This window comes from Mustela nivalis (assembly GCF_964662115.1).
Source record: "Mustela nivalis genome assembly, chromosome: 12".
In the NCBI taxonomy this organism is placed as follows: Eukaryota; Metazoa; Chordata; class Mammalia; order Carnivora; family Mustelidae; genus Mustela; species Mustela nivalis.
Window position 1 is genome coordinate 21,075,168 of NC_139031.1, and position 15,028 is coordinate 21,090,195.

Consider the following 15,028-nt stretch of genomic DNA (forward strand, 5'->3'; position numbering starts at 1 on the left):
ACCTGGGCTCTGGGCCTCATCCTTTCCCGCTCCCTCCTGTCCATTTCCAACCCCTCCTATCTAGCCTCTAAACATCCTTAAATCTCTCCTTTCTTCCAAAACAAAACAAAGCAACAACAAAAACTAATTCCTTAGCAACTCTCAAGGAAAAAAAAAAGGCCATCTGGCTACTATCTTCTTTCCTCCCTCCCCGTCTCATACAACCTGCTGTTTTTGCTTCTGCTTCTGTCAATTTGCTATAACCTCAACCACCAGGGTCGTCAACAATGTCCTGCTTTGTTCAATCCAAATTTGCTTTGTTATTCTCATACTTGACCTGCATTCTTGCTGGCTTGTTCATGTTTGACCTCTTGTTCTCGGACTTGACAGCATTGATCACTCTTGATCACTCCCTTCTTCCTGAAACTCTTCTTTAGTTTTCGTGACCCACTTTCTTCTGGCCTCTCATGAGTCTCATGCATGGTGCTTTTTTCTACCTGACCTTAAGTGCTGGGGTTTTTCTTCTCCGTCTTACACAATCTCTGAGGGTGATTTTGTCTATTCGTATGGCTTCCTCTGCTTCCTATATGCCAACAACCCCCAAGTCCTTTTCTGCAACCCCAGATTTCCCTCCTGATCTCAGACCCAAACAGCCAGCCCACCACTTCCATTTTGAATGACCTACAGACATCGCACACTTAACATGCCTCAATAGGAAAAACATGTTTTTTTCAATATATGCTTCCCTCTTAAGTCCCTTTTCTGGGGAATGATAATCGCTGTCATCCCCTGTTACACCAGTCAGTTTTCAATCATATGATTTTACGTCTTTAAAAGATTTCTTGAAACTGTCTCTTCTTTGTCATCTCTACTGTCACTCCCTTAGCACCGCAGACGTTTCTTAGAACTACCACCCCTTAACTTATCTTTGTGCCTCTATCCTTGATGGCGGCGATCCCATTAGTTCTCCAGAATGCTGCCAGTGTGAGATTTCTAGAATGGAAGGATGATCCCATCACTTCTCCTTAAACTGTCTTCAATGATTCCCCAATCATCTGTACTGGGGTTTCTCAACTTTGGCACCAGTAGCATTTGGGGCCAGCTCCTTCTTTGTCGTAGGGGACTTCCCTGTCATTGTGGGATGTTTGGCAGCCTCGCCGTTCTCTATTCAGTGGATACCAGTAGCACCTCCACCACCACCCCCAGTTCTGACAACCTAGAATATCTGCAGACATTGACAATTGTCCCCAGGAGCAGGGGAGCAAAATTGCCATTTAAGAACTAGTCAACTACAGGAAAAAAAAAAATCTGGGTTTCTTAGCGTGGATACAAGGCCCTTGAGAAACTGCCCTCCCTGCCTCTTCAGTCTCATCTGACCCCATGCTGCCCCCTGTGCCCTGGGTCTACCCAGAAACCCTGCTGCTTCCACCCACTACTCCTTTAGCTTGACTGATTTTCTTAGCCATCAGATTTCGGCCCAGAAGTCACCGCTCAGGACATGGTTCTTGACTCTTTTAGTCAGGATCGGGAACTGATTCCGCAAGCTCCTGTCCCCTGCTTCCCTCTCCTTTTCATCATGCAAAGTGGGGTTTCTCTTTGTTGGTTTATCTTCCTTCCCAGCACCACTGAGAACTGGATGGCTGTGGTCCTCAGTGCAGGAGCTCACTCCTCCAGTTAATGTTGCCTGAATGGTTAGTGCTCAATAAGGCTTTGTTGAATGAATGAATAGTCCTTGAAACAGCTTCTTTCCTCAGCTCTTTCACTCTACCATTCCATCATGTTTATGTAATTTAAAGAAGCCAGTTGGTCAGTAGGTCAAGAAATAGTCACCCCCCACAAAGCAAGAATTTTAAGGAAAAAAGTATGGCAGTTCCATAAAAGCTATGGCAGTCTGCTTAGAGTGAAGCACAGTTGTACATTGTAGTTGGCACTAGAAAGTCAGGAACAAGAAGTGGTCCAAAATGGGAAAATGGAAAAGAGACACTGCATTTTTCTACTGCAGCATATGGATTTCTCATTAGTCTCTGTAAGGGAAAACTGGGGGCGGGAAGGGCCCAGCGACTGCAGCTGTCCACACTCTCTCCCCCATCATTCTGCTGCCACCACACCTGGTCCCAGGAGACACCCTCACTTCTTAGCTATGTTGGCTTAGGTATGGACAAATCCCCTTGGTTCAGCACAGACTAGCCTGGAGTTTTTCAAAAGACACTTTGCTAGGAAACTAGTGGAAAACAAAACTAAACAAAAGTAAAAACAGGAAATAGCATATAGAAATTATGAAAGTACAGAGTAACAAACAAAAATAAAATTAAAGAAAATCCCTTAGCCTAAGATAGTGGAATTCTACTATTAGCTTTTCTTGACTCAGTTTACCAGATATGTGATTTTCCTGGCTTTTTAGTTTGCATTTTTGGGTTTTTTTGGTTTGTTTTGCTATGATATTGTTTTCCTCTGGGGGGATCTTATTCTAAAGTTCCCCTTTTCAGTCTTTAGATATTTCCCTTCTCTCACTTAAGAATCTTCTGTTTTCATCTAGGAAAGAGTTGGAATCGATGTCAGAGTCAGTTTCTCTTAAAGACAGCAGTTTGCTGGTCAGAGGGAGACTGAAGTTTTCCAGTCTTTCTCTAGGGATAAAATAGCTCAGGGGTTACACGCATGCGCGCGCGCGCGCGCGCGCGCGCGCGCGCACACACACACACACACACACACACACACACACACACACACACACACATCTGAGGCCCAGTGCTAAGTGTTCACTTGCCTGGAGTGAAATGGAAAACACAGACAATGTCAAGAGTTTTTTAATAACACTTAAAGACCAATCTTTTTATTCTGGGATTTGTTTTTCTTTCTTACATTTTAGGTATTAAAACATCAGATGGTGGTTATGAGTTTTGTGCTTTCTTTTTAATGTCCTTTCTTGGCAAAATTAAATGTTGATTTTTCTCTGTAGGTGCCCCCAGTTTTAAAAAAATTCTTCCTGGTCTCTGAAATCTAAAACACTGGCCAGCAGGACATGCTGTAGCTAACTACGTTTTCAAGAGCAGATGATTCGGGTTTTAAAGTTTGGTGTTCTCCACCCGGTTTTTTCTTCTTCTTTCTTTCAGCTGATAGAGCAAGTGACTCTTAATCTCGGGGTCATGAGTTCAAGCCCCACATTGGGTATAGAGATTACTTAAAAAAATAAATAAATAGGGGCACCTGGGTGGCTCAGTCATTAAGCGTCTGCTTTCGGCTCAGGTCATGATCCCGAGGCTGGGATCGAACCCCACATCGGGCTCCCTGATCCGCAAGAAGCCTGCTTCTCCCTCTCCCACTTCCCCTGCTTGTGTTCCCTCTCTCACTATCTCTCTAAGTAATTAATTACAGTAATTAAAAATAATAATAATAAAGTTTGGTATTCTCTTCCAAGGAACCAGGGGATTACTATAAGATACTATAAGATTTTATTTATTTATTTGCCAGAGAGAGAGAGAGGGAGAGTTCAGCCGGCAGAGGGAGAAGCAGGCTCCCCACTGAGCAGGGAGCCCAGTGCGGGGCTTGATCCCAGGACCCTGGGATCATAATCTGAGCCAAAGGCAGTTAGTTACTTAACCAACTGAGCCACCCAGGCGCCTCTATACTCTGCATTCTAGATACTCATTTGTTGACTGCCTATCAGCAAATGTGTCCGCTGTATACTAGGTTCTGGATGAATACAGATTTGAGGAAATCTAGAGAAGCAGCTCAGGTTGTAAACAGGGATACAGGGTACTCTGGGAGCCACGGAGAAGAAATGCCTGATTCCACCTTGGGTAAGTTTGTGGTCAAACTTACAGTGGAAGTAAGTTTCTACCTAAGGGCAAGTCAAGGAAAGGCATTCTAGGCAGACATTTGTTAAGCCTGGAGACTAAAGTGAGCGCCGCAAGTTAGGGGAGCTCTCGGGCAACATCAATAAGGGAACACGTGCAAGAGGGGCGGAAGATGAAGCCAGAAGTGTATTGGCCAGTTTCAGTTTCCTATTCCACAGCTGCCTGTGACTGAGCGAATGATGTTCTTTCTTGTAGGCCAGGAAAAGGCCCAAGCAAGAAAGCTGTATCTTGAAGTGTCAATTCACCAGCCTTCCCTCACTTTGATGGCTTTCACCAATACCCCTGAAACTTAATATGCATAAATGTCTTGTGCTTGGACTTTGAGTTCACTCCCAGAGTACAGGACAATAGCCATTTTTGGATGACCACAAACTTACCCTGGGCCGTGAGGAGCCTCAGCTGCCCCAAGAGTGGACACCATTGTAGTGACATCTGTGGAGCCTCAGACTCCAGGCAAGCAGCAGGGAGGACTGCCAAACCAGGTCCTGGCCTGGCAGCATCTGGGCACAGTGCTCAGGTCTGGATCCAAGTGCTACTTTTCAGGGAAGATATGGATAAAATCTGGAGGGTGTCCAGGGGCAATGGCCTAGAAATCATCATACAAAGAGTAAAACTAAAAAGAAGGGTGAGAGAGCTGCCTTTAGTTATTTTCACAGATTTCTTGAAGCAGGGGTGGAGGGGGGGTGTCTTATTCTGGGTTGTGACAGTGGATTGGATGGAACTTAGAGGGAGACTAATTTGGCTCAATGTCAGAAATCATCTTTAAGAGTTTTTCTTCACCCCCACCCCCAAATTACTCGTGCTATGAGATTATTTGGACCAAAAAAAAAAAAAAAAAAGAAATATTTTGATAGAAACAAGATAACCATCTTCACCTGTGGAAATGTTGTCGTGAAGAGTTCTTGACTGAAGGGACAGTTGGACCTCTAGAGCTCCTTTCTTCTTTAAATTTGATGAAATTTTATCATCCGTTCAATTTTTTAAATATATGATTCTTTCCTGCCTTTGTCACCCTTACTTTTATATTAACTCAGTTAATTGTGAATTTTCTTAATTTTTAGTATCTGACCAAAAGAATACCACAGAATCCACGGTATCAGCATATCAAGTCAAGACTGGATACTGGTGAGTAAATATTAGAAAATTAAAACTTAAAAAAAAAAATCCAATAACAAATTACTGTCAAGAAGCAGGCTGTTATTCCTGCTGTCAGTCAAAGCTCAAGGTTTCTCACATTCCAGTCCCATGGCCTTCCAGGTTCACGCTCTGTCTTTGAAAGCTTTTTTTTTTTCCTTCAGATTATCAGTAAAAATTTCTATTTACATAACTTAGCTTCTTATAAATTGCAAAACTGATAAAAACCTTGTTCAATAAATTACAAGGCTGAGGCTAAATAAATACCCCTAAATAAATAAATAAATAAACAAACAAACCTCTCTTTTGAAACACTTCAAGTATATTCCTTTAAACTTGGAATAATAGATAGTATCTGTATTCACTTGTTCAATTCAGTACTTGCCAAGTACCAACTACATGCAAAGTTATGGACGTAGAAAGATGAGTGTAAATTGTGAATTTTGTGGTCAAAGAGCTTAACCACTCCCCGGGTCCCTAGTGGATTTGTAGGCTTTTGAGATTTTGATTTATTTGTTTCGTTTTTCAACCATTCAAAGTCCTTTGTGGCAAATCCATTCTATTGGGAAGGTTTTGCTAGTGGATTGGGGCACCACATGCCTTTGGCAATGCTGAATTTGCCACTGGTAACCTGAGGACAACCAAGAAGATATAGACAAGATATTGACTTGGTTTGAATCTCCTTCATTTTGTCTTTCCCTTCCTCCAGTCTCCTTCGAAATTACTGTCTTCCATTATGCAAGCTTGCTCATGTAAAATGAACTTCAATTGAATGTTTTAAATGAACCACCTTTGCAGATACAATTTCTTGGGACCTTTCTTTCAAACATTTCCAAGCTGTATAGATATTTATCCTTGCAAATATCCTGTTTGACAGTAGGTAGAAAATTTTATCTCCGTTTTTGAGGAGGAGGAAATTGTGACACAGAGATTGTGTCATTTACTTCAAGTTCAATGAGAGGAGACAGAACAAGGGTTTGAATGCGGGGTGCAGAAGTCAGTGGTACATCAGGAGACCTGGTGTGGAGCCTGGCCACTGTCTCTTCAGCCAGCTGCCCCAGCTTTTCCCTGAGCCTCATTCCTTCTACCACAAATGCCTTCAATTCCTCCATCTCTACCTGCCCCCCCCACCCCCTTAACTGTACCTGTGACCCACTCCTCTGGAATAAGCTATTCTGTGAAGGGAGCACTTTGGTTAAAAATGCTATATATTTTTTCTGAGGGGTCCAGATAACATTTAAAAGGCAACTATAAAGGAATGCATTTCTTTTAGAACCTTCTTAAAATGAAAATTTTTTAAGAGCTGAGGTTTATTTCAGATATATAGGTTTGTCTGTATCTTCATAGATTTTTCTCCTGGAAATTGAATTGGGATTTGTGAATAAAAACCCATTTTTTTCCCTTCCATTCCTCAATTCCTAACTAAAATTTGACTTAATAATAAATAGTACCTGAAATTAATTTCCTTTTTTTTTTAAATTGAGATACTGAAATCTGCTTTTTGTAATTCATAGTAATTGCCGATAGCCTTTTATATCCCCAGATTTTTAAAGTAGTGTTTTGCTAATTAAACTTTTTATTTTGAAGTAATTATGGATTCACAATTTTAAGAAATCATGGAGAAAGTTCCCATGTACCCTTTACCCAGTTTCCCATAGTAACATCTTATGGAAACTATATAGTATAATAACCATGATACTGACATTGACACATACAAGTCTAAATTCAGAACATTTCCAGCACTGCAGGGATCCCTCATGTTGTCCTTTTAAAGGCATATCCGCTTTCTACCCTCACCCTCTCCTTAACCCCTGACAACTACTAATCTGTTCTTCAATTATATGATTTTGTCATTTCACAGATGCTATATAAATGGAACCATACAATATGCAACTTTTTTTTTTAATTGGCTTTGCACCCTGCATAATTCTGTGGGAATTCCTTAAGGTTGTTGCATTTATTAGTTGATACTTTTTAATTTATTGAGTAGTATTCCCATGGTATGGAAGTGCCACAGTTTAACCATTTATCTGTTCAAGGACGTCTGGATTGTTTCCACTTTTTAACTCTTACAAATACAGGTGCTATAAACATTCATGTTTTGATTTTTGTGTGAATATAAGTCTTCATTTCTCCCAGATAAACACCCAGAAGTCCAATTACTGGGCGAGATGATAGTTGCATTTGCAGTTTTTTAAGGAACTGCCAAACTGTTTTCCAGAGTAGCTAGACCATTTTACCTTCTTCCCAGCAATGAATGAATGCTCCAGTTTCCCAACATCCTAACCAGCATTTGGTGGTGTCACCATTTTTAATTTTATCCATTCCGCTAGCTGAATAGTGGCATATCACCATTTTGATGTGTGTTTCCCTGATGGCTAATGATGTTGAACAGCTCTTCATGTACTTATTTGCCATCTGTATATCTGACTCAGTGAAGTTTCTCTTCATGTCTTTTGCCTGGGTTCTGATTGGACTGTTTGCTTTTTAACTTGAATGTGGAGTGTTCTTTATAGATTTGAGCTACTGATCCTTTGTTTGTTGCAAATATTTTCTCCAGTCTATTTGTTGTTTGCAAATATTTTCTTCAGTCTATAGCTTGTCTTTTCATTTTCCTGGCAGGGTCTTTGAAGAGCCTAAGTTTTTAATTGTGGTGAAGTCCTGTGTATCAGGCTTCCTTTTCTGGATCATGCTTTTGCTGTCAAGTCTAAGAATTCTTTGCCAAGACTAGATCCCAAAAATTTTCTATCGAAGTTTTTTCCTAAAAGTTTTATAGTTTCAGGTTTTACACTTAAGTCAACAATACACTTTGACAAAATAAATCGAAAAAATAAGAAACAAAAAAAGAGAGAGAGAACCTGGGTCACTCATTTGGTTAAGCTTCTGCCTTTGGCTCAGGTCATGATCCCAGAGTCCTGGGATTGAGTCCTGCACAGGGCTTCCTGCTCAGTGGGGAGCCTGCTTCTCCCTCTCCCTCTGCTCCTCACCTCTGCTCCTGCTCTTGCTCGCTCACCCTCAAATAAATAAATAATAAAAATACAAAAAGAGGAAACAAAACATTTTGAGGTGATTACTGTATAAGATATGCAGCTTAGATCAGAGTTAACTTTTTGCTTATGGATGTCTAGTTGCTCTAGCTCCATTTGTTAAAAGCCTGCCTTTCCTCCATTGAATTTTGCATGCTCACCTTTGTCAGAGAACAGTTTAGCACATTTATGTGGGTCCATTTCTGGGTTCTCTCTTCTGTTCCATTGATCTATGTGTCTATCCTACCACTATCTCACAGGCTTGATTAAAATTGGTTAGACTGATTACTCCCACTTTCTTTCTCTTTACAAATTATCTTAGCTATTCTAATTCCTTTGCCTTTCCGTATAAATTTTAGAATAATCTCATTTACATTTACCAAAAAAGCATTGCTCTGATTTTTTTTTAAAGATTTTATTTATTTATTTGACAGACTGAGATCACAAGTTGGCAGAAAGGCAGGCAGAGGTGGGGGCGGGGAGGCAGGCTCTCCGCTGGGCAGAGAACCTGACGCAGGACTCGATCCCAAGACTCTGAGATCATGGCCTGAGCCAAAGGCAGGGGCTTTAACCCACTGAGCCACCTAGGCGCCCCTGCTCTGATTTTGATAGGAGTTGCATTGAACCCATATACCAATTTAGGAAAAAACTGACATCTTTACTATGTCGAGTTTTCTAGTCTATTACTATAGTACACTAGTCCCCCACCCCCCTGCTGCCCCCCACCTTCCAGTTTCAGTTACCTGCAGTCATCTGCAGTCTGGAAGCAGACACTCCTCCTCCTGATTCATCTCAGAAGGTCAGTAGTAGTTTCATGCTACGTTACAATGCCTATGTCATTCACTTACTTCTCATCAGGCATTTTATTATCTCACATCATCACAAGAAGAGGAGTATAAGATGTTTTGAAAAACAGACCGCTTTCCCATAACTTTTATTGTAGTATGTATTATAATTTTCCTTTTTTATTATTAGTTATTGTAGTTAACTTCTTACTGTGCCTAATTTATAAATTAAACTTTATCGTAGGTATATTAGTGTAGGGAAAACAGTACATGTAGGGTCTGGTACTAATCTGTGGTTGCAGGTGTCCACAAGGGGGGACAAATTGCAGCATAAGTATCCTGTCTCTTAGATTTATATGTCTGTTAGATTTACACCTAAGTATTTCATTTTTTGTTTAGCAATTGTAATTGGTGTTATCTTTTTAATTTTGGTGTCATTGTGTTCATTGCTAATGTATAGAAATTACAGCTTATTTTTATATGTTTCTCCTGAATCCTAGGACTTTGCTAAATTCACTTATTAGGAAAGAGAAGAGTTTGTTTGTTTATTGGGGTTTTTTGTTTGTTTGTTTTGTTTTTTGGTTGGTTGGTTTTTTTGGTAGATACCGTGGGCTTTTCTCTGTAGACAGTGGTGTCATTTACAAAAAAGAAGTTTTATTCATTCCTTTCCAGTCTGTGTATGTGTTTTATTGCACTGGCTAGGACTTCCAGAACTATGTCAAATAAGAGTGATGAGAGTAAACATCCTGTCTTTTCCCTAATCTTAGGGGGAACGCATTCAGTCATTCGTCATCCAGTATAACGTTAGCTGTATCTGACTGAAGAAGTTTCCTCCTATTCCTGTTTTTCTGAGAATTTTCCATCATGAATGACTATTAAATTTTAACAAATGGTTTTACTGCATCAAGTGATATAATTATATGATTTTGTCTTTAGCCAGTTAATACGGTGGATTACCTTGATCTGCAAATATTGTACTATTGCTACATCCATGGACTAAACCTCACTTAGTCATGGTGTGTAATTCTTGTTATATATTGCTCAGTTCTGTTTATTATTTGGCTAAAGATTTTTGTGTCTATATTAATGATGTGCATTAGTTTGTAATTTTTGGGCAGTGGGGGGGGCTGTCTTTGTCTAGTTTTAGTAGCAGGGTAATACTGGCATCATAAAATGAGGTGGAAAGTATTTCCTCATGTTCTATTTTTGGGAAGAGATTGTATATTATGAATTGTACACTTTAAAATGGTGACTTATAGTGGCGCCTGGGTGGCTCAGTTGGTTAAGCATCTGACTCTTGATTTTGGCTTGGGTTATGATCTCAGGGTTGTGAGATCGAATCTGGTATTGGGCTCTGAGCTGGTTCTGGAGCCTGCTTGAGATTCCCCCTCTCTCTCTGCTCCTTCCTCCCCCACCCTACTCCCACTGATATTCTCTCTTCTCTTGAAAAAAAAAAAATACCTAAATTAAAAGGTGACTTTTATCATATGTAAATTATACCTCAGTTTAAGAAAATAGCACACCATTAGAAAAAATACTGAATAGAAAACAAAAAACCCTGGTGTTAATTGTTATTAATTGGTTAATTGGTGTTAATTCTTTCTTAACCATTTGGTAGAATTCTCTAGTAAAACCATCTGAACCTAGAGATTTCCTTCCTGAGAGTTTTTAAATTTTGAATTTAATTGTTTCATAGTTATGGGACTATTCAAATTACTTGTTTCCTATTGGGTGAGTTGTGGTAGTTTGTGTGTTTTGAGGAATTAGTACGTTTCATCCAAGTTTTCAAATTTATGTGTGTAGGACTGTAATCTTCACTTATTATCCTTCTGTTGTCTGAAGTGCTAGGCCCTGATACTGCTCATTTGTGTCTCTTCCCTTTTTTCTTTGCCATGGATTTATCCATTTTACTGATACTTGTGAAGAACAAGCGTGTGGTGTTTAAAATTTCATTGATTTTTGCTCTCATATATATTGTTCCTTCCTTCTGCTTTGGGTTTATTTGTTCTTCTGTTTCTAGGTTGTTGAGGGTGGGAACTTAGCTTATCATTTTGACTTTTCCTCTTTTTTAATGCATATAGTTAGTGCTGTAAATTTCTCAACACTGCTTTAGCTGTGTCCCACAAATTTTGATATGTTGTATTTTCATTTTCATTCAGTTCGTTGTGCCTTTTTATTTCCTTTGAGACTATCTTTCTGACCCATGAATTATTCAGAAGTGTGGTGTTTCATTTACTAGGGTTTGGAGATTTTCCTGTTATTTTGATTTCCCGTTTGATCCCATTGTGGTTGAAGAACACACTGTTTCGATTTTTTAATAAATTGTACTGATGGGGGGACAGTTGGGTGGCTCAGTCAGTTAAGTGTCTGCCTTAGGCTCAGGTCATGATCCTGACTCCTGAGATCAAGCCCCATGTCAGGCTCTTTGCTCAGCAGGGAGTCTGCTTCTGCCTCTGCCCCTCCCCCTGTTCACGATCTCTCTCTCTCTCAAATAAATAAAAAAAGTCTTTTAAAAATACCTTTAAATTAGCTTTAACATTGATGTTCATTTTATTGCTCAGGATATGGACTATCTTGGCATTTATTCCATAGGCACTTGAAAAAACGTACATATGCATATTTTTGCTTCTTCATATTTTTCTTCTTTCCTTAGGTTTTTTTCTTTTTCTTTTTTTTTCTTTTTCCTTTTCTTTTTTTCTTTCTTTTTTTTTAATACTTTTTAAAAAAAAGATTTTATTTTATGCAATCTCTACACCCAATGTGGGGCTCAAACTCACAACCCCAAGATCACACACACCACTGACTGAGCCAGCCAAGTGTCCCTACTTTTCCTTTTTGATTAGAGAACTTTCTTTAGCTCTTCTTTAGGGTAGGTCTACTGGTAAACAGACTCTCTGAGTTTCCTTTCATCTGCAAAATGTCTTGATCTCCTTTCATTCCTGAGGGGAATTTTCTCTGAGTGTGGGAGCCTAGGTTGACAATTATTTTCTTTAAAACCTTGAAAAATACTGTGCCACTTTCTTCTAGTGATGATTTCTGATCACGAACTGTTTTTCCCATATAGGTAAGGTGTCGTGGTTTTTTTGTTCTTGCTGCTTTCAAGGTTCTTCTTTTCTTTAGTTTTCAGAAGTTTGATTATGATGTATCTGGTGTGGGTTTCTTTGGGTTTATCCTGTTTGGTATTCACTGTGCTTGTATGTACATCTATAGATTCATGTTTCTTGTCAAATTTGGGAAGTCTTCAGCCATCGTATCGAGTACTTTCCCATCCCCACCTCCTTGATCCTCTTTCTGGTGCTTTGATGGCACCTCATCATAGCCCAGCAAGGATAGAAATCAAGCCCCCCCTCCGACCTCACCCCCACCCCACCACCCCAACATTTGCTGACAGGTGAGGGTGGTGTTTGGTTGGAGTAAAGCAGTTATTGTCTGACAGTTTTCTGGCTTGCTAGGCTGCCCCTTCCCCAGTCCTTTGGGTGGAGCCAGCAGGCTTTTATGAGGGATTTATTTTTTCCTGTCTGTCCATTGGTGTTTCCGGGTTGCTGGCTTCTTTAGCTCCAAGTCTAAGATATATGAGGCAAACAAACAGGCAAGACAGATAAAACAAAAAGCCAAGTAAGTCAACTATCACGCCATTTCTTGGGTCCTGAGATCCCTACCCAGTCTGCCCTCCTGTCTCGAACCTATCAAGTCTTTTTTTATATTTTATATGTAATGTCCAGGTTTTTTTTTTAATCAGTCTTTTTTTATAATTGATATATTATTGTCTTAAATTGAGGTATAATTTACATACCATAAAATTCATACTTTTAAGCAGTTCAGAAGTTTTTAGTACATTCACAAAGTTGTGACTCCGTCATCATTCTAATTGCAGAACATTTTTATCATCCCAAAAAAGAAAGCCCATATCCAAGAGCAATCACTTCCCATTCCTTACTTTTTCCAGTCACTGAAAACCACCAGTCTACTTACTGTATCCATAGTTTGCCTATTCTGAACATTTCACATGAGTGGAATCATGTAATATATAGCCTTTTGTGTCTGGCTTCTTTCAGTTAGCATAGTGGGTTCAAGGTCTGTCTGTGTTGCAACATGTATCAATACGTCATTATTTTTTACTGCCAAATAATATTCTATTATATAAATATATTCCACATTTTGTTTATCTACTTGCCAATTAATGGACATTTGGGTTGTTTATACTTTTTAGCCACAATGCTGCTATAAACATTAATGTACACATTTTTGTGTGAACATATGCTTTTAATTCTCTTGGTTAGATACCTAGGAGTCACTTAGGACCGTATGTGGTAACTCTGTGTTTAATTTTTTGAGGAACTGCTAAACTGTTTTCCAAAGCAGCTGCACTACTTTGCATCCTCACCAGTAATGTACGAGGGCTCTTTTTCTCCACATCCTTGATGATGCTTGTTACTGTCCATCATTTTGATTATAGTCATCTTTGTGGATATGAAGTAGTATCGCATTGTGGTTTTGATTTGCATTTTCCTAATGACTAATGATGTTGAGCACCTTTTTATGTGTTTACTGGCATTTGTGTATCTCCTATAGAGTAATACCTATTCAGATCATTGGTCCAGTTTTTACTTCTTCTTGTTGTTTTTTTCCTATTGCTGTGTAATAGTAGTTCTTTTACATAGACTGGATCCTAGACCCTTATCAGAAATATAATTTGCAAATACCTTCTCCCATTTTGTGGGTTGTCCAGTGTTTTTGTTGTACTTAGCTGAAGGAGTAAAGTACATCTACCTCATCTTCCTGGAGTCATAAGTCTCCCAAACTAGTTTTAGAATAGCTTTTGGAAGGTCCAAAGTGTACTCCATTGCTTAAAACGGTATTTTAAAGTCAGTGTGGGACTATGCTAGTGTTTGATTTTTGTTGTTGTTGTTGTTGTTTCAAACTTAGACATGATTTTGAAGTCAATTTCAGGGGAGGGTTTTAATGGTTTTTTCCTATGACTTACCTCCTTGTGTATTCAGAGAAAGTTTCCGCTTGGTGTGCCATGGCCTATTGGTTATGTGCCGTGATACATGTCCTGTTAGCTCTCTGGGTAGCCATCAAGGCCCAGGGCACCCAGCATGTACACCAGCGTTTTGTTCAAACATTATCATTTATATGTGTACCGAAAGGTGCAAAGGGTGAGGAGTCCTGGTTAAGAGAGCACAAGAATAACCTTATAGCCCCGTGAGAGTAAGGAGCCCTGTCTATGGTACGTTTTTAAGCTCTGCAGTCAGAGAAGTGGAAATAGGGCCAGGTGTGAGTGAGCATTCTTCATTTCTAGGCAAAATAGATGGGTCTTTAATCTTTTCTTACCAAACAGTGAGCAATTCAGAGTTAATCACAAGGAATCAAGAATTGCATGGTATCTCCGGTCTTCGCCCAGATCACCTCCTGAGTTCTTCAAAGACTGCTGTCTTCTTCCTGGGTAAAGATTATTTTTGACTTCTATGCTTCTGACTCTACTTCTCCTATAAACTCAAACACTACTATATAGCCACGCTAGAAACAGCAGAATCATTTTGAACTTCAAATATTTCTTTTGTTCCATAGGTGCCTGGGTGTCTCTTACCGGCTCCCCAGCCTTGCCAGCCAGTGCCATGAATGGATTATGCTTCTGACGAAATCCCTGACGGCGTTTTGTTCGGTCTCCACCGCAGGGTTCTGGTGTATTCTCAAGCACCGTTTCTGGGTTTCCGTTCCGCAGCACCACAGGCTGATGAAGGGACACTTTCCAAACCACAGGGCTCTCCCTTTGTCAGTGTCCTGCACTCTTTCATCGCCTGCATTAGCCTCTCATTTCAGTCTCTAGCCAGTCTAATTTCAAATGTCTTCAGTTTTCTAAAATTCTGTAGATTTTTCTCCACTGTGCCTCTTCTAGCCTTATTTTCAATTTTTTAAAAATTCATATTACTCTTGTTATCACCACACAAACTAGTCATTTTCTTTTTTAGCCTCTACTCTGCCTGAATATTTGCTAATAGCCTTGATCTTAAGCACTCAAACTCAGTATAGACAAGGTACTCTTCACTTTTATTTAGTATTTAATTCTGTTTCTTATGTCAAAGGAAGAAATGTATGTGAAAGCCTTTTATAAACCAGAAAGCACTATACACTCATATAACTTACTGAGATTAACAAAGGACCACTGTGCTTCTTTTCACGCTTTCTGCTCCTTCTGAGCCAAAGAACTTCTCAGTAGAGGAGGGAAATATTGAAGAAAAATAAAGCA

At 39.6% G+C, this 15,028-nt stretch overlaps 1 protein-coding gene across 1 annotated transcript in view; it reads left to right on the forward strand.

The window, feature by feature from the left end:
- CEP41 (centrosomal protein 41) overlaps positions 1-15,028 on the forward strand; it is a 48,566-nt gene that overhangs the window by 9,883 nt on the left and 23,655 nt on the right. Inside the window, exon 2 of the mRNA XM_082694011.1 lies at positions 4,895-4,958. Within this exon, the coding sequence (XP_082550137.1) occupies positions 4,895-4,958 (64 nt within the window). The remainder of the gene's footprint in view (positions 1-4,894; positions 4,959-15,028) is intronic.